We start from the raw sequence: 17,947 nt of genomic DNA, 5'->3' as shown, positions 1-17,947 counted from the left end.
TTGGTTTTATTTGCCGAAGTGATTGAAATATTTGTCTTTGGGAATGTGATGCCTCCCAAATGAAGCAAGATTGAACGGGTTCTTCTTGTGCTCACTGCACTGAAAACATTCAACGGCAAAGTGTCCTTTCCAGTAACAGTTTCAGTCTGGATAATTCAGTATTTTTTATTTATCAGTAGAAATACTTTCTATGAAAGAAGTAGTCCCTATAAAAACTGTTGACAACATGTTCTGTAAATTATCACAAGTGACTGTGGCATTGTTTCTGGAAACAGATGTTGCTGTTGCTTTTTCTAAATGTACTTCTTTGTGTGTTTTCAGCCCCACAGAGAAACCATTCACCGTAATGCATAGGTTTGGGTCAACATGTTCAAAGATAAAAACATATCTGCTAAGTGAGAAAATATGTCTTTTGGCAATTTTTGGTAAACCGTCATTTTAAAGTAATAGTTTGCCTTTTTTGGAAAACTGTTATTTCTTGCTGATTTTCTAATCAAACTCTTGGCAAGAAAGCTTTTTAGTATTTTTCCAAAAATGTAAAAAAAAAAAGGTCCAAGAAAATAAATATGACATGATGTGAGCTGCTTCTATGAACATCATTTAATGGGGGTGGGGGGTCCGAGCTTGCCAGGGGCTACAGAATTCTTGGCTGCACCTTCCTCCGACCTCTGACCTCCGGTAACTGTGTCATAAAGCCGACACAGCAGACTGAGACCAGGACAACAGGCGCATCAATCACCTGACTGTCGGACTAGATGCTGCCATTTCATTATTGGGAGAACTGTGAATAAGAACATAATCTAAAGCAACAACCTGAAGTGAGTAGTTGTTTAACTTGGGAGGGTTACATGCATACATGACACTTATGACATGTGACATGAGGAAGCTGACCAACACGATTGAAAACCCACAGACCGATGGAGACCGACATCTTACACTGTTAGTTTACGCTGTAGCTTCCTGTAACACACTCAGTACGCTGACACCTACTGTGCTGTGACAGCTGTGCTCGTGGGCCAGGTGCTACTTGTTAAAACAACTGGAAAGGCGCTAGAAATGACATCATCATGACACGAGAGACAGGCCGTCGCAGGCAGGTTTGACAGGCAGCCAACTTGCAGGTGTGTGGAGGTACTGGGTCAACCCGTGTCAGGTGATCAAACATACCATATCGTGGAAAACATTACAAATCGGTGTCATATTTTTCCAACGCAAAGTTTCCTGATTGAGATCTGCCACAGAATTTCCGCATGTTAAGTTGAGCGTAGAAATTAAATTCCACTGGCCTGCGACGACGTGATTCCCTCTTTCCCCCCTCACTCTCCATCCAAATGACTTTCTATAATTTACACTTTCCAGGAGTTGATGGACCGTGGCTGCATGGAAGAAGTTGACATTATTTATCATCCAAATATGTTTCTGTTCCCTCTATTTGCGCTGCTCTCGCCACGCCGTCTAGATACTCTCTCAAGTGCCCAATTTCATTCACTTTCCTGAAGCATTCTAGACTGACAAACCGATGACATGCGAGTGGAGAAAGTTAATGAGGAACAGTCTCCTCTCCCTTAACAACTACTGTCAAGATGCCCGAGAGGAAGGAGCTTAACTCCAAGCCTCTCCATTAGAGCTGCTGAGCGGCCCACAGCAGGGAGCTGGGGTTGTATTAAGCAGCGCCCAGGTGTGAAAGTATATGAGTGGATGGATGTGAAGCAGGGTGTTGCAGAAACCGCATGACCGCTCTGAAAACACTTCCTAAAAGACGCAATAAATAACAGTGACTCGGAGAAAAGACAACAACAATAGCAGTTGTCTATATTCAGAGAAAGCGATGACCTCATGCAGTAAGTGCTTACAGTTGGGGAGGGCATATAAACAGATAACTGACAATATAAGGGCCGTGAGTATGTTGAGGTGGAGAGAAAAAAATAAATAAGGGCTGGCTGCAATGTGGCCGTTCTACTCAGTCAAAAGGGTTGGCTTTCTGCCCTCCAAAACTCATCAAACTTTATGGCACTTTAGATATTTTGACTGTCTGGAGGATGTGGGCTTCCCTCCCTGAAGATTTATTTAAAAACATATGTGCGGTGTCTCTGCCTGTCAAGAATGCCACATCCATACGTCAACATGCTGACATGGACTTAAAATAAACCCTAATAAATTCACACACACAAAAAAAATACCAAATGAACTTGAATTTCACAGGAAGGTCACATTTCAAACAGATGAGTCACTAATTTGCCATAATTCCCTTCAGGAGAATGCCCAATGATGCAGCCTGATATCTAATTGTTGCTGCTCCAGTATGTGCCTACCAGTCATGAGGTAAGGTCTTGTTCCATGACTGCTGCTAGGAGGCCAGCTGCCACCATCATATTTTCCCCCCATAAAGGAGCGACGGTGAAAATACTGTCAAAGTCGGTCAAAGTTTTTTCACATCTGCATAATAGATCAAGCTGTACGACCTGAATGAAAGATTCCAATGCATTTATTCTAAATGGCTACAATTAATCCATTTCGTTTCATGAAAAAAAAAATCTGCAACTGAGGAAAGTGCTCGCGCGCACAAACACGGATATGCACGCGCGCACTTAAGCATTCTTGTGTTTTTTTCCCTTTCAGAATACCATAAACAATATTCTGATGAAAGAAAAATCATCACCTTTCAATGCACTAAACAGCCTGCAGCAATAACCAGGTCAGAGTCAAAGAGCCACCGCCTCATCAATCAAAGTCCACAGAGACCCAGCAATGATCAAACTGAATAACACGTCAGTGCAAAAACCGTGCACCTGTTGAGGAAAGGAAGTAAACGCATCTTTTACCTGTCCATCCGAATCCCGGTGCGGAAAACGTCACGAATAGCGCCAAGAGCGTCCTGCTTGCGGCTAAAGCCATGGCGAGTGTGGCGCGCTACTGCTGCGGAGCGGCGCACCAGCTGGATGCAGAGGGCTGGGACGCTCCAGCCCTGCCCTCCCCTCCCCTCTTCAGACGGGACTCGACTCTAAGCTTCTTTGTCAGCAAAAAGCTTTCAAAAATCAATAATAGTTATCACATCCATAAACCTCTGCAGTCGATTCTGGTATGAAAAAAGTGATTATGCACTATGAGAAACCCTGAAAAGGGTTCTGGCTCTATAGGGAGACTCACATTCTCATTATTTAGATGCATTTAATACATTTGTATTCCTTCACCACGTGTCATCTTCTCATATATCTGTAGGCTACAGCAGTCTTTGATTTAAAATGAAATAATGGAATAAAAATTGACCAAATGTCTCCCTCTTCAGGGAACGCCACTGATTCCATCCAGAACTGAAGTCTGGTAGCAGGTGGTCGGAGAAAGAAAAAGACAGCAGTGTGTAAGCCAGTAATTACTGCCAGATCTGAGGTTTTGATCAGAATACCCGTGGAGCGTACACCACACCACACTCTCTTCCTCATTTCCCTTGCTCATCTAAAAACCTTTATATGAGCAGTTGGGTGCCGGTTCTCTTCCAGGCTTCTTTTCTTGCAGACCCGAACCACTTTAGCATCACACCTTTCCATGACACCATCACTTCACCAGGTGTCAGAGCAGGATCGTGGGCCAAGACTTCCACAAATGATGTGTAAACAATTACATCCATTTTCCACAGAAGTCATTCAACCACTAGATGGCGCAACACGCCACATTTTAATATAAAGTCTAGTGTAGCCTGTGTGCAGAAGATGATGATTAGAACCGATGTTTCCCAGCAGCAGCGAAGCTTCATCTAAAATCTCCTCGGTATAAATGCAGTTAAGGTTATATTAATGTTTTTGTGCTCAAGTAAGGCTATTCACACATTGTGAGCACGAGGTTCTGTTTCTGTTAATGATAAAGGTTCCTGGTGGTGATTTTATATCCATTATAATTCTAATGAAGTGCAAATGTTGTAATGCATAGTATTTATCCATGCTCCTTTGCATGGCTACTATCGCACTAAAGTCAGAGAGATTCCTGCCTCTGCATGCAAGAACTCATCGTGTTTCCCAGACAGTCTCTGGACTTCACTGTCACACCTTGACCTTTTTGTCATAACAGCAAATGACCAGCAGCAATCCGACAGAAGTGCAATTACTGAACCTTCTCTCAGGGTGTCTTATAGTTTAGGGGTAATTAATAATCTCTCTGTGTGGATAGCAATCGTCTTTTCATGATCAACGATCTATCAGTGTTGGTGAGTTGGTGAGCTTTGTTGATGGGTGTTTTTTCTCCAGACCAACACCTCCCTCTGTTGGCCAAAGCCTGATGAAAACATTTGAACCATCACTTCTTCATTTGCTCCAAAGCCAGAGTCTGAGGGGTCAGATGGGAAATAAGGGTTTAAATATAGAAACTAGGTTTTCACCGCACAGTAGATGCTCTGTTAAAAGTATTGGGGTCAACTCAGTATATTTTACTGGGGAAACAAAGAGGATCCAGGACCGCCGCAAAATCAATACGTGTCAGTTTCTGTCTTTGTAGCCCCCAGGGGCCCGTAACGTAAGTGTGTTGTCTTTTTTATTTGGTCTCTGCCCTCAAAACCTTAACATCATAAATGGATTACTAGTGCTGATTGAGGCCCCTGTAGCCTCTCTTGTGCCTCACACACACACACACACACACACACACACACACACACACACACACACACTACTGCAGCAGTTTGCAATAATGCATGGATCAGCAAATATGGGACACATTTTTAAACTGAAAAAATAAACTTATTGAAGCATATAGTTGTCACTCTCACTCTCTAGCAAACCTGTAATGGTGCATGGACAGACACACACACACACACACACACACACACACACACACACACTAAAAACGTACTTACTTTCCATCATCATTTATAAAATCAAAACTATTTCCACAGGCTAGTGCTTCAGAGGGATGTCTGTTCTTAGATGTAAGTGATGACATTAATACAACTCAAACATAAGTGTCATTAGAGGTAAGTGAGAACAGGAACATTTGACATTTACACCTACACAATCAGGATGCAATTACTGTAACTGCTATAAAGGAAGGATTGCATAATTTGATTACCAATCAGTTCATTTGATCAGGGCTTGCATTAAAAATTTCCACCAAGCTTCAGTTCTTCTTACATTAAGAATAAAGAACATCAGCAGTTAACATTTGCATTGGCACATAAATAATGACATGCAAAATCCTCCAAAATGGTTGAAATGACCAGAATACCTGTCTGCACGTAGACACTGGAGGAAGCATCTTCACACAAACCTTGGTGTCAGGGGACAGTGCCAACCAATAAGCCAGCCAAGCATCTTGTTTTATCACCTTAATGTTGGAACCCACAGGCTTATTCTTACTTGTGAATGGTCAGTGGCCTTCCAAGTGTCTCTTGATTGCCCTCTCCTCCGCTGGACACACACACACACACACACACAGAGGAAGAGAGGGTTGGTTTGCTCCTCAGGCAGCCAGCTCAGTATACTAAGCACAAGGCGTCCCATTTCTTTTATATGTATGCCTGAGGTTATTTGTGTCAGGTCCTGCTTTCATTACCCCCAAGTGAGGTGACAGAATGATTGTGATGAAATAGGCCATTTCTGCTGATATATCCGGTTGGGCTGCATGTCCAGCTGAGCTCATGCCACATTCCAGTGCTATCAGCGGTTTTGTTATATTACATTAAGCTGTTAAGCTAACCATGTTTATGATGCAAGTTATTCTTCTTTGTGTTGCGTCTGTTGGCGCTGCTCCTTCGGGGTATCTCATATACAGTATACAGAGATGATGAATGACTGAACCAGTGCTTTCATTTCCATTTTTTAAAAATGTTTTTCTTATTTCCTGGGAGAGTCGAGGGAAAGAGAAAAAAAAAACATCCAATTAACGTTCTTAGAGTAACTAAAAATAGGGCGGTTCAGTAACGCCGAGCTTCGAGGGAACACTGGTGCTTAACGCTCTTTTGATGTTGCCAGTTTATTTGGTAAACCCAGCTAAAACGAATGCAGTCCCACACATCAGTCTGTGCGTCTTCATGAAAGGTTTTTGTTGAGAGGTGTTGATTCAACTATATGATCATTTTGTGCAACTGCGGTGCTCCTAATCTACTTGTTATCTGTGAGGAGGTGGATTCAGTATTGTCTGCGGATTTTCATGCTGTTTTCTTTCTTGAGCTAAACATTTTGGGTGTTTCAAAAAGGCTAATGCATTATATTAGGCTATGTTATGGTTTTTTCTACTTGTACCGACATCTGGTGACTTATTCTCCATGTTCCTCCCGTAGAACCCCCTCACAGCTGCTTACCTGCTGGTCTTTCCTTGCAACACATGGAGTACAGTCAGCAGGTGTAAAACATGGTTTCTGTTGAACAGAAGGAAGTATGGCTGCCCGGCATCAAAGAGGGACCGACTGGCAAATGCTCATTTGATCCCTGACCTTAAATTATCCAGAGTAAAGGGTTTTTTGGGGGGGGAGTGGGGGGTGGGGGGGTTGCCTGGCAACTGTATTTCACTCAGCATCTGTCCTAAGAAATAAGATTAAATCCTACAATACAGTTAGTTTTAGAAACCTCTCTCAAGGTCGGGGTAAATTGTACGTTATTATAACAATATTAAAGCATGCATGCTGTGATTTATGAGGAGCACTAATTCCATTACTATTCAAACTCTACAAGTTATAAGATTTAAATCTCAATTCTACAAGAAGATGAACATTACACACTTGTGACTTATTGTAATAGCTGTCCTTTATGAATAAACTGCACACATATCTGAATATGTTTGACTTTATAACTGATAAAGAATAGAAATATAGGCTCATGAAGATTTTCACACGCGGTGAATTCCCCTCGACTCCCAGAGCTGGGTTGATGTTTTACAATGAGAGACCACCCCCCGCCCCCCGCCCTCCCTGCACGACGAGCAGCGTAAAACCAAGTGCCAGCCCGGAGATGCGCGACACATCCAGCGGCCGCGGAGAGGAAATGTTAACCGGAGCCGATAATTCATTCACAATTTTTGCTTTAAAAAAACAAAACAAACAGCCAACCTAAATATTCTTCATGCTGCCCGTGTGGAAAATGACTGTTGTATCCAGACGCAAGGAGAGGCTCGCCTAAAGGATCATTAACACCAGATTGCACCAAACCGGTTCAAGTTTTATCCCGTTTGGAGTAAAAAACTACTCCCCCTGACCAGCGCGGACCGATGATGGCTCTGATGGTTCACCTGAAGACGGTCGCTCACCTCCGGGGGAAAGGTGACAGGATCGCCAAAGTTACATTCAGAGGTAGGACAACGTTTTCTCTGCCGTAGCCTGCACGTTGTGAAATTTAAATCAGCCTGTGTTTGCGCCCCGGTGAGATTTATGTCGGACAAGGCGATGGGAGATGGGAGATAATTAGTCCCTTTGCGTAAAAAAGTTGGGGAATCCCCTCCTGGATCGGAGACGCGCACACTGGACCAGTATTCTTCAAATAAAAGAGAGAAAGAGAGTATGCACTCCGAAAAACTAAACATCCTATGCGACAAAAATCCAACTCCTAATGCGAGTTTATTTCATCATCGCTGTACATATAAACTGTTATATCCAGTATTTCTCAGGACATGGAATTCTCTTAGCTTGTTTGGGAGTATGAATTATTCATGATAGCCCACTAAAAGAGCAACGTGTAACTGGCCACATCCCTTAGTGACATTACAGTGATTTCTAATGTGTTTTCACTTGATGGGTCACTTTTCTCATAAAGCAAGGGGGTGAGAAGCTGGTACTGTAGGCTCTAATTGACTAAGCTGAAGATATTGATTTCTGGGGGTCTTTTTTTTTATCATACCTTCGGGGTAATTGCCAATCTACTAGTCTTTTGGTGTTCTATAGCTCCTGGGTTATTATCCCAACGCCTGGCCTGCTCTGCCCCTCCTGCTGTCCAGAGGAAACGGGGATCAGTAGGATCAGAGGGACATTTGGAAGAGGTTCATCAACATCATACATGCGCGTGAGAGTGAAACATGACAGGAAGAGAGAGGCGTGTGTACGTTTCAGCACCTTGGACAGCGATCAGTCGGCTCTCTGGGAGATGACAGGAGCTCAGTACCACCTGATCTCTGATCAGACTCCTGCTGTCGGCATCAGCATTGAGAGGGATTTTACCACCAGCCCGTTTTCCTCTCTCCACTGCTCTGTGTGTGTGTGTGTGTGTGTGTGTGTGTGTGTGTGTGTGTGTGCGTGTGCGTGTGTGTGTGTGTGTGTGTGTGTGAACTGCAGAGAGAATGGCTTCCAGTGTTACGCTGCAGGGAACTCACCAGGGTCTTGATATTACATGAACCGTGTCATCCGAGTCAAGGATTAGATCGTCTGGCTCTTTTCCCCGCGGGCCAACTGTCAACACAGTAGCTGCAGTTCATCTGTTTAAGTTGTTAGCCAAAGCAACAATGTGTGTGTGTGTGTGTGTCATTTTTTAACCCCATTTCTCTCCTACAGTAGCCTGTCTTCAGTCAGTGTTAATTCAAAACCTACATGGTATGAGCCAAAAATGGCCTTCACTGATTTCCACTTGCATAGTGGCTAATGTAATCTCCTTTGCAAAGAGTAATTACCATAAAATGCATGTTAATACCTACTAGATTCACTGGCTGCACTGTTTAATTAAACAGGACGGGGTCATAAACATTGATAGCTTAGACACTTTGGTCTTGTCCATCCTCCAGAAACACTGAAATAGCAGCTATCAGAATGTGTGACCATGTTTAAATACTATATCAACGTTGTTTGGCAGCAGCTATCGAAATAAAGTATGATAAAATCGTTACAAGTAGCAAAAATAGCTGAAATTCCCAACCAGATGACAGAATCTGATGGGTCACTGAATATGGTGTAGCTGCTGGTTTTGGCCAGTAGGGGGCAGCAGAAACAACGGTGACATATCGCGTTAGCAAACAGCCGCTTGTTTGTTTACACATCCGACACGTATGGAGCTACATTATCGTTCATTTTGGAGGAATGTAAGTCACATCTCTCTTTTTTTAGCTGTTTTAGTCTTTTAACTACCAACTTCCGAGGGAAATATCTGGCTGTTTAGCTACCAAATGATACCGCTAGGTAACGTTAGCTAGTTGGTTGCTACTACTTTCTGGCGTATTAGCATAACTAACTAGCTAACATTAAGTTACATCCGGTTCATAGAGGTAACAGTGAACCGGAAGGTTTTAGTTAAAAGCACTTACCGCTTCATCAACGACCCTCAGATAAAAAAATATATATTTTGATACAAAAAAATATTTCCCCAAGTTCCCTGTTTGTTTCTCCTGTAATGCCGGTGGGCCTCCATCTTTGTTTTGATAAACGGTCAAACGGGTTAAACGTTTTTTCCCCTCATTCAGCTGAATGAATCCTTTTCAAAATGGTTAGAAGAGTCTTTGGAATAGTTGAACCAGCCTCGGGACAACAGTGTGTGTTTTTAGAGCCGATATTATAGAGATGGATGTGATGTGGTAGACCGGGACAGCTCAACAATGAACTGTCAAAGCTCCATAAAGCCGAGGGGAGCTGCAGAGTCAGGCAGCATTTATGATTCTCTGTAACTTCAGGTGTCATCACTATGAGCTTTCACATTGTCATATTGGTGTTAAATACTGCATGTGACAATATGGGGAACGTCATTCTTTAAGTCACTTAATGTTAATTTACCTGAAAGCACTCCATCTGACTCCATCTGCCCCATTATTACATGTCATACACACATGTATGTCCTTATTTTGTTTTCCTAGCATGGGCCCCTCTCCTCGGCTCACAGGTTCCTATAGGGTGTCATAAATCTTTGTATCCATACACCATTTTACTGCTTTGTCTTTGTTATCTTTAGGCATTGCCCTGTCCACGTCTGCAATGCAGGGGCTCCATGTTAGTCTGACTGTGATATCGACGTTAACATCATATTTTCAGGCGTAACGGAAGCACTTCATTATTTAACCAGAGACTGTAGGTAAAAACCTTTTGATGGAGGGCATGCGATTGGATCAAAGAGAGAGAAAGAAAGAAATCACTTCATCTGAGTGTCCGGATGTAAAGTGTGTGGCATTCATTTGGACAACTGTGGGTCATTAGATAACCGAGAGCAGAGAATCACAGGAAAGGTGGGCGAGCGAGAGCAGTGCCACAACAGATACAAGCTGGGGTCAAACGCATCGTACACTGAATCACCACGGCGCCCACCATACCATTAGTTTCATTTAAAAGCATACTGATTTATTTATTTATTGAATAAATGCTGAGTATTTGTGCTACAAAATGTACTAATACCAGGGTTGCCAACTATCACGCTCCTGGCCTGACACTCCCATTTCCTTCATGTGTGTGACAGCGTGAGATTGATGGTAAAAGCGTGAGTGTCACGCCAGGAGCGTGAGAGTTGGCAACCCTGTAATACAATTTAAATGTACCCCTTGCTTCTCTCTCCATCTCTTTTTCCTTTTCCCTCAGTTGGATTTAAAGTCATCCATATATTGAAGACATAATAGATGGTTTTAAATATTGTATCCCGATTAATACATGTTTGTCAGATCTTCTTCTACTCACAGTATTTTATCCGTCTTTAATATCTGTTGGCTTTGGAGTCATGCTTTTCCATGCGACCTGTCAGTAGTGCTTCCTGCAGGCTTTCAGGTCAAACAACTTCCTGTCTGGTGAGGAAGGGGTCTGGCAGGAAGACCCAGCCCCTACCCACCCCCTCCAAGGAAACTGCATATGACCCCTTTAGAGGCTGGTGGTATGATGTTATTTATGCAAGACCGACCTCCATGGGGAAAGAGACCTGTGCACACGTAGTACAAGATAAAACAACATCAATATTTTGAGAAAGCCATAAATAGGTGTAATATAAAAAAAGGCAATAAAGAAGAGTGTAGGCTTCCCTGTCCGGTCAGGCTAAAACTGGTTCATTTATATCTGTTACCATGGGCAATGTAGTCTTCTTCAAAGGGGAGAAGCTTTGAAGAAGACTACAAGCTCATCAAAACTTAAGTGATTTTCTAAGTCTTTGATGAATCCTCGCTGTTATCTGTAGCTCTTGGATTTATCAAAGAATGACACTTCTTATAGGCCGGGCCTCTACACAGTAGCCTGCAGGATCACACACACACACACACACACACACACACACACACACACACACACACACACACACACACACACACTGTACACCCGTTAATTCATCATTTTAAGTAAAGCATTATTTACGCTCTAAAGATATCCGGCTTATTTCAGCCCAACCCTCTGATTTCTTTGACAAGCTTTACTTTCAATCTTCAATATCTTCTGGGTTGAGACGGCTTTGTGCAATCTGTTGTGTCCTACACTCACCGTTTGAATTCCCCTTTTTCCCCATAGCACACTGAAACCTCTGCTGCAGCAGATGTTTGCTATGTGTTGAGTTTGATTTGTGATATTTAGTATGTACACCGTCTCCAATCACAGTATGGAACCAAAAAGATGGGGTGATCAGAGTCATTACCTTCCAAACATGAAATGCCTTCCCCTTTTCTAATCTCCACTCACTTCTGTTTCTGTTCTGTTTCGCCCTATACATCCAGCCAAGGCTGAAGAAAAGCCAAAAAGCACCCCTGAGCAGCTTTCTTTTGTATTAACTAAAGCCTCCATCCTCCTCCCTTTACTCTTTTCATCTCAGTCTGCTGGAAAATGAAAAGATACTCTCGATTTCTTTTCTCTCTTCCACCACAGGCAATGCCACACTGTTCTCTCAGTGCTACTGTTTCTATTTACCACCGTCTCCACCAAGGCCAAAAGACAACCTGATTAGCAGAATGCTGCTTTAGTTTGGTGTGGAGCACCTTACGTAAGCTTCACATGATCTACTTTTCTAAACCCACGTTTCGGTTAGATGAAAAGACTCGGTATAACAGCAATGCCCCTGTTTTGAATAATGTAGGAGGAATATGGCCTCTTTCCCTCTCTGACTTAGCGGTGTTTGTTTTATCCCAAAAAATATTTCAAAGCATGTTGATTTGTAAGGTTGTAAGAGAGCGGGGAGTGATGGAAAAGAGAGTGTTGGTAACACTTTTGCTTTTTGATCTCGTTTCAAAATTGGCAAATTGAATTGGTAAAACGATACTAATGAGGTTGCATGAAGCATAATATTAATGTGTCTTTTTCTCTTTGTGAACTCAGAGGTTGTTTGCTCTGTGAATGTGTGAAAAGATACATTCAGCACTAATAATAATCTCCGATAACACTCCAGAGCCAGGCAGAATCTATTTATTTCTATTCAAACTTATAATTACAGACAACCGGAAAGGGACTGTGCGTAGATATATGTATATAATTACGCATCAGCTGTCCACATGCACCCAAACAAATATCGACACCCACACAAAGCAAACAACTGCAACAAAGCAGAATACGCTCAACAGTCAGGCGCCATTCACGAGCATCACAAAGCGACAGGTGGAGAGGCAGCAGCACGCATGAGTGGGTCAGGTTACTGTACATCCAATGGCTCTCTGCCATGTGTATAACGTTGAATCTACACCGCCCCAAGACTATAGTTTTCATGATAATTATCTCACTTCTTTCTATTCTGAATTTCTCTCCTCACGCTGTTGTTCTGTCACATAATGAGTCGTATTTTAGCCATTAATTTGTCTGCTTTTCTTTTGTGTCTCCTGTGGCTCCACACAGCCGGTCTCATTTGTGTGTTTATCAGGTACTTAAGTCATTCATTTTTCTTTTCCCTGGTCTTTAATGGTGATTTATGTAAACAGATATTAGACAGTAGCGTCGATATGTCTCTCGGCAAATTGATCCTTTACTTTAGTAAAAGTACCAACACTACAATGTAAAAATACTTTTATTACAAGTGATAATCCTGCATTCAAAATCCAACTTTTTTACAAAGAACAGTAGGAAAAGGGACACAGAATAAATATTTAAATCAGGTAGCACAAATGGAAATACTTGCTTAAAGCACAATTTCCTTAAAACTGTTTTTCCGGCAAAATCTTGATATTATTTATTCCACTGTGGTGGACAACCTACCTGACACGGTCTCATAATGCAGGCAGACAGAAAATAAATAAACCAAGATTAATGGTTTTTGCTTGTTCTGTATACATTTTGCATGCTGTGTGTGCTGTCTCAAACTGAAAGGATAATAAATGGAATGCTATTATTGAACCATTTATCTCCTCCTCACTTTACAGATCTGTCGGTCTACAGCCGCGTGGCAGAGAACTGTGAGGAGTTGGCCAACTTCAATCAGGTCAGTGTCTGCATTTTTCCTGTCATACACTAACCCGACTCGATAATGACTCATAAGCAATTATATCAAAACTTAATGGAAACCGTCCACAAACTTCCAAGCTCCACATCAGGTAACAATAAGCTGATTTCACTGGTTAAGAAAACAGGTGGCAAGTCAATATGTCTGTCCACTATTTTACTGATTATTCAATTAAACTAAATAATTACATTTTCCCTAAAAAAAATAAAATAAAATTGATTTTATTTTGGCTAACTGTGTATTGTAGAATGCAGCAATTTTCCCCATTTTTGCACAGTGCAGCATACATCCTGATAACACACTGGAGCACATGCACCGGGTGCTACATGCAGATAAATGGCGCCCAGTCTTCCTCCATGCTACAGAGCATGGAGCACCGACACATATGTCAAGTGTTTCGCCAAGGCATATGTTCCGATCACTGAAAATGGTTGATTTTAGTTACCTACGGGACTTTTCCTGGTGTTCATGCCCACCTGGTGGCTGTGTTGAAGCACTTTCACCACAGTTGTAGTAAAGAGTAGGAGGATACACCCAGGTGCATCATTATCCATGGGAACTTGGTCATAATGTGTTCTGGAATGGTAGTAAAAACGTACTTACTTTTCATCATCAGCATCATCATTTATAAATACAAACATATTTCCACAGGCTAGTGTTTAAAAGGGATGTCTGTTCTTAGATGTAAGTGATGACATTAATACAATTCAAACTGTGTCATTAGAGGTAAGTGAGAACAGGAACATTTGACATTTACACCTACACAATCAGGATGCAATTACTGTAACTGCTATAAAGGAAGGATTGCATAATTTGATTGCTATTGACTAATCAGTTAATTTGATTGGGGTTTGCTTAACAAATTTCCACCAAGCTTCAGTTCTTCTTACATTAAGAATAAAGAACATCAGATGTGGATTATTAATGTCAAATCAGATTTGACGCCTACTGACAGTGAAAGACCAATTGCTATTCTTCTTTAAATTTGGTGTCTCTATAGTCTCCTCTGTTACCTTCATTGTGTTATTAATTTTAATAGTAATAACATAGTTTTTACGACTTAGATGAACATTTAATTCCTTTTATGTTATTCAGTAGCAAGGGGTGAAAGTTGGAGCATGAAAACCTATATTTAACAAACTAAAAATGTTTATTTTCAATATTACAAAGCTTCTCATGCTAGTTCTCCAGCCTAACTTCCACTCTCTTAACCTCTGGCTTGCTACATCTAGGACACACTATATCCTGCGTTGGCAGTTAACATTTGCATTGGCACATAAATAATGACATGCAAAATCCTCCAAAATGGATGAAATGACCAGAATGCCTGTGTGAACGTAGACTCTGGAGGAAACATACAGTATTAACTCCACACAAACCTTGGTGTCAGGGGACAGTGCCAACCAATAAGCCAGCCAAGCATCTCGTCTTATCACCTTAACGTTGGAACCTACTACCTATTCTCACTTGTGAATGGGCAGTGGCCTTCCAAGTGTCTCCTGATGGCCTTCGCTGATGGACTGTCAGGGTGTGAGAGGCGAAGCAGAATTAAACGCTTGCTCTGTTGTAATTAAAACATACACTCTACTACTGTATAGAGGAAGAAGTGGTTCCCTAAATGGCTCTTCTGCCAGAACTTAACGCAAAGTTTAATGGATGTGAACACAGACCTGAGGAAGCCTTTCAGCACCTTAAGCAATTCACCGCAGCCCATCTGGTTCATGCTTCTTGTGAGATTCTGGGAAACGTTCCCAGTGGGATTCCTGCAAGGTCCTGTCACACTGAGAAATCAGCGGTGTGATGGACTGAATTGCAAAGAATCATATGTGAGATGAGGTTTGGGGGGATTAAGAGAGAAGCGCTGGAGGAAGTCCTCACAGAGTGAAAGCAGCAGAGACAGAACAGAAGTAGGGAATAGAGTCGGGGGAATTAAAAGTCATCGAGCCTCATGCGCATACATTTCCAGGGAAGTTGTTTTTCTCTCTGAGTAACTTGCTTTTACAGAGAATGTTTTTTTTTTTTTCCTTTGATGGGCTCACAGGCAGAAGGCTGCTTCCTTTGCTGATAACCAGGGCTTTTGTTTTCCGTCTAATCAGGAAAATGGCTTAATGACTGGACATATTTGGTAACTTGCATAATCACACACACACAGACACACACACACACACACACGGTAGACAAAAGGGAGAAATGTAGCAAGAATATCTCTGGTGGAGCATTGTCTTATTCCTGAGGCCTGACTACAGTAACTGGTATGGAACTGGGTGGCTGGCACTGATGTGTGATCTCTTGTGACAGCCTCAACCGATGCTCTTGTCGTGGTCCTGTAGTGCTGGGGAGGTCGTTAGCACCACTCAGCATCAATAATAACGCTCAGGCCTCCCTTGGGATGACGTGTGTGTGTGTGTGTGTGTGTGTTCGTGAATGCGTGGGCGTATTACATGCTGCCCATGCCCGAACATTCATGTACTGTTTTCACCCCCCGAGCCCCACCTCACAAACTCCGGAGCAATTCCTTATCACATCCTCCTCATCTGACATCTTCATCCTCAGCACTGGAGCGTTTGCATGGCTCAGTAAGCCCAGTCCAGCCTCTGGAGTTGAGGGCCATTAGCATAGAGTTGTGTGTCTTGTTGCTTCATGCATGGACTAGCAGAACGCCTTTGAACTAGGATGCGGATAGACTGGATGGGGATTCTGTATTCATTATTCATTCCTTGGTGGGACTTGGCTTTTAGCTGCAGTACACCAGGGCTTCCCCCTCACTCGTTAGACATAACTGGAGCAAAGAACAGAAAGCTCTGCAAGTACTGTATGTGACCACGGGGCTCATACAGAATGGGCCTGTAGATGTAACTACTGTGTGTGTGTGTGTGTGTGTGTGTGTGTGTGTGTGTGTGTGTGTGTGTGTGTGTGTGTGTGTGAGTGTAAGAGAAACAGGGCACATGAAGATTTTTTTATTAGGACTGTAGTTTTGTTTGCAAACAAGATGGCAAGAGATTTGAACAATGCATACGAGGAAAGGGGAATTATTATGCAAACATAATGAGGGCAGGAATATTCTTCCTCCACTATCCTCCAGCTGTTACATCCCTATAGTGTACTAAGTGCATAGTCTGACTTTTTAATGAGAGTTGTGATTACGTAATGCCAACTTATGTATCACATGACTATACTTTTTTAGTTAAGCTTTTGTTTTTTCATGCCATTGTGTACCTCCTATAAATTATGTTTGCAGCTCAGGGCCACTGGATTCCCAGACTTATTGCCATAATGAGGAAATGTTTTTTGGCAAACATTGTTTTTTTTTAAAAAAGTTGCACATAGTATAGTTATCTGGAAACGTTAACCCGTCGACCATAAACAGATGAGAGAGTGGAAAGCTGTAGAAGGCCCATTATTCCAGGAATGGATCTCAGAATTTGGCAAGGTGACAGCTTTTGAGGGAAATCCTATAGCCTAATAAATGAGGTAGGAAAATACAATTACATGGGGGATGTTTCTGAGGTTTCTCTTACTACAGGGGAACTAGTGAACACATCTTCCTGACCATTAGGTTTTAGGGATTTCATGAATTGCTTGGCTCATAAAACACGTGATAACATGTTATGTGTATTTAGAAACCACTAACCATCCACTCCAAACAGGCTCCATATGACTTGCACAAGGTACAGAAATGTTGAATTTCCTTGCCAAGTAACATTGCCAATTAATTGACTAAACCTAATTTGCAAAAAAAGATTAATAGTGTATAAAAGCCACTTTCTGGGGGATCTAGGGTTGCTGCTTTAGGAGATGCTGTGTTGCTGCTAATGCTCTTGCAGTACACTTCACCCAAGACATCATTAGCTTGATCAGGACTCTGAACTCGGTGCCATTCTGTGGCGGACCAAAGAGAGTAGGAAGAGACCACAGTGAGGTAGCACAGGAAGTTATTGGGCTCCAGCAGGGTGTGTCTGTTATACGAGAACATACCACCACCAGTGTGAGGTTTTTAAACTAATATTGAGCATTCCCAGTAGGACAGGATTCACATCCAGTAAGCCACTAGGAAAAACACAACATAATGCATTAGGATGATCCACCTCTGGAGGTCATATTTCAGTGGATACTTCATTCTCCACAAGTAACAAGAAGAGGAGTAGCAGTTGCCTCTGGATAAGACACAAGCTTGTTGGTGCTAAAACTATTTTTGATGAACTTCACCTGTTTTGAAGATTCGGGGCTGCTCCAGGGAGGTGCTTTCCCCTCTCTGAGTAAACTAAATAAATGATGATCTGAGCAGAATATTTTCTTTGCCCGCTTAGAGTTGGAGGGAAGCTGAAAGCCGAAATTCAAAGACCAAAATGAACACAGTAGCATCTACAACCATACACATTTAATGGCTTTCTGTTTTTAGACTGGGTTACGCAATAGCGTTGTGGATTTAGAACGACAAAACAGCAGAATTAAACAAGTGTGCTATTGTGCACACAGAGATAACTAAAACATATCTGTAGGGAACGCTGTATTTTTACTTTGTTATGTAAGCCTGTAGGATAAGACAATATGTAAGGCTGTTTCTGTGTGTACCCATGTGCATCAGCTTGTAACTCCCCGTTCTTAATGAGTCGTTCTCAAGAGTGACACTGTGTGGATGGATGGATCGATGGATGGATGGATAGTTGGAAACATCC

At 42.2% G+C, this 17,947-nt stretch overlaps 2 protein-coding genes across 6 annotated transcripts in view; one reads left to right on the top strand and one right to left on the bottom strand.

Moving 5' to 3' along the window:
* The window catches only part of fndc1 (fibronectin type III domain containing 1), a 29,008-nt gene extending 26,050 nt beyond the window's left edge, over nucleotides 1–2,958 (bottom strand). The window contains exon 1 of the mRNA XM_084029981.1: nucleotides 2,823–2,958. Coding sequence (XP_083886107.1) covers nucleotides 2,823–2,895 — 73 coding nt within the window. The 5' untranslated portion in view covers nucleotides 2,896–2,958. The remainder of the gene's footprint in view (nucleotides 1–2,822) is intronic.
* Nucleotides 2,959–6,962: 4,004 nt separating this feature from the next.
* otofa (otoferlin a) overlaps nucleotides 6,963–17,947 on the top strand; it is a 61,913-nt gene continuing 50,928 nt past the window's right edge. For 3 of the 5 annotated variants that reach the window (XM_084029979.1, XM_084029977.1, XM_084029978.1), the window contains exons 1-2: nucleotides 6,964–7,267; nucleotides 13,192–13,250. In XM_084029979.1, coding sequence (XP_083886105.1) covers nucleotides 7,186–7,267; nucleotides 13,192–13,250 — 141 coding nt within the window. In that variant the 5' untranslated portion in view covers nucleotides 6,964–7,185. Of the gene's footprint in view, nucleotides 7,268–13,191; nucleotides 13,251–17,947 lie in introns of all 5 variants that reach the window. The other 2 variants (XM_084029975.1, XM_084029976.1) reach the window with 2 other exon arrangements.

Source organism: Eutrigla gurnardus (assembly GCF_963514095.1).
Source record: "Eutrigla gurnardus genome assembly, chromosome: 16".
Classification (NCBI taxonomy): Eukaryota; Metazoa; Chordata; class Actinopteri; order Perciformes; family Triglidae; genus Eutrigla; species Eutrigla gurnardus.
The sequence above is the reverse complement of the archived record's forward strand: the minus strand, read 5'-3'. Positions and strand labels throughout refer to the sequence as shown.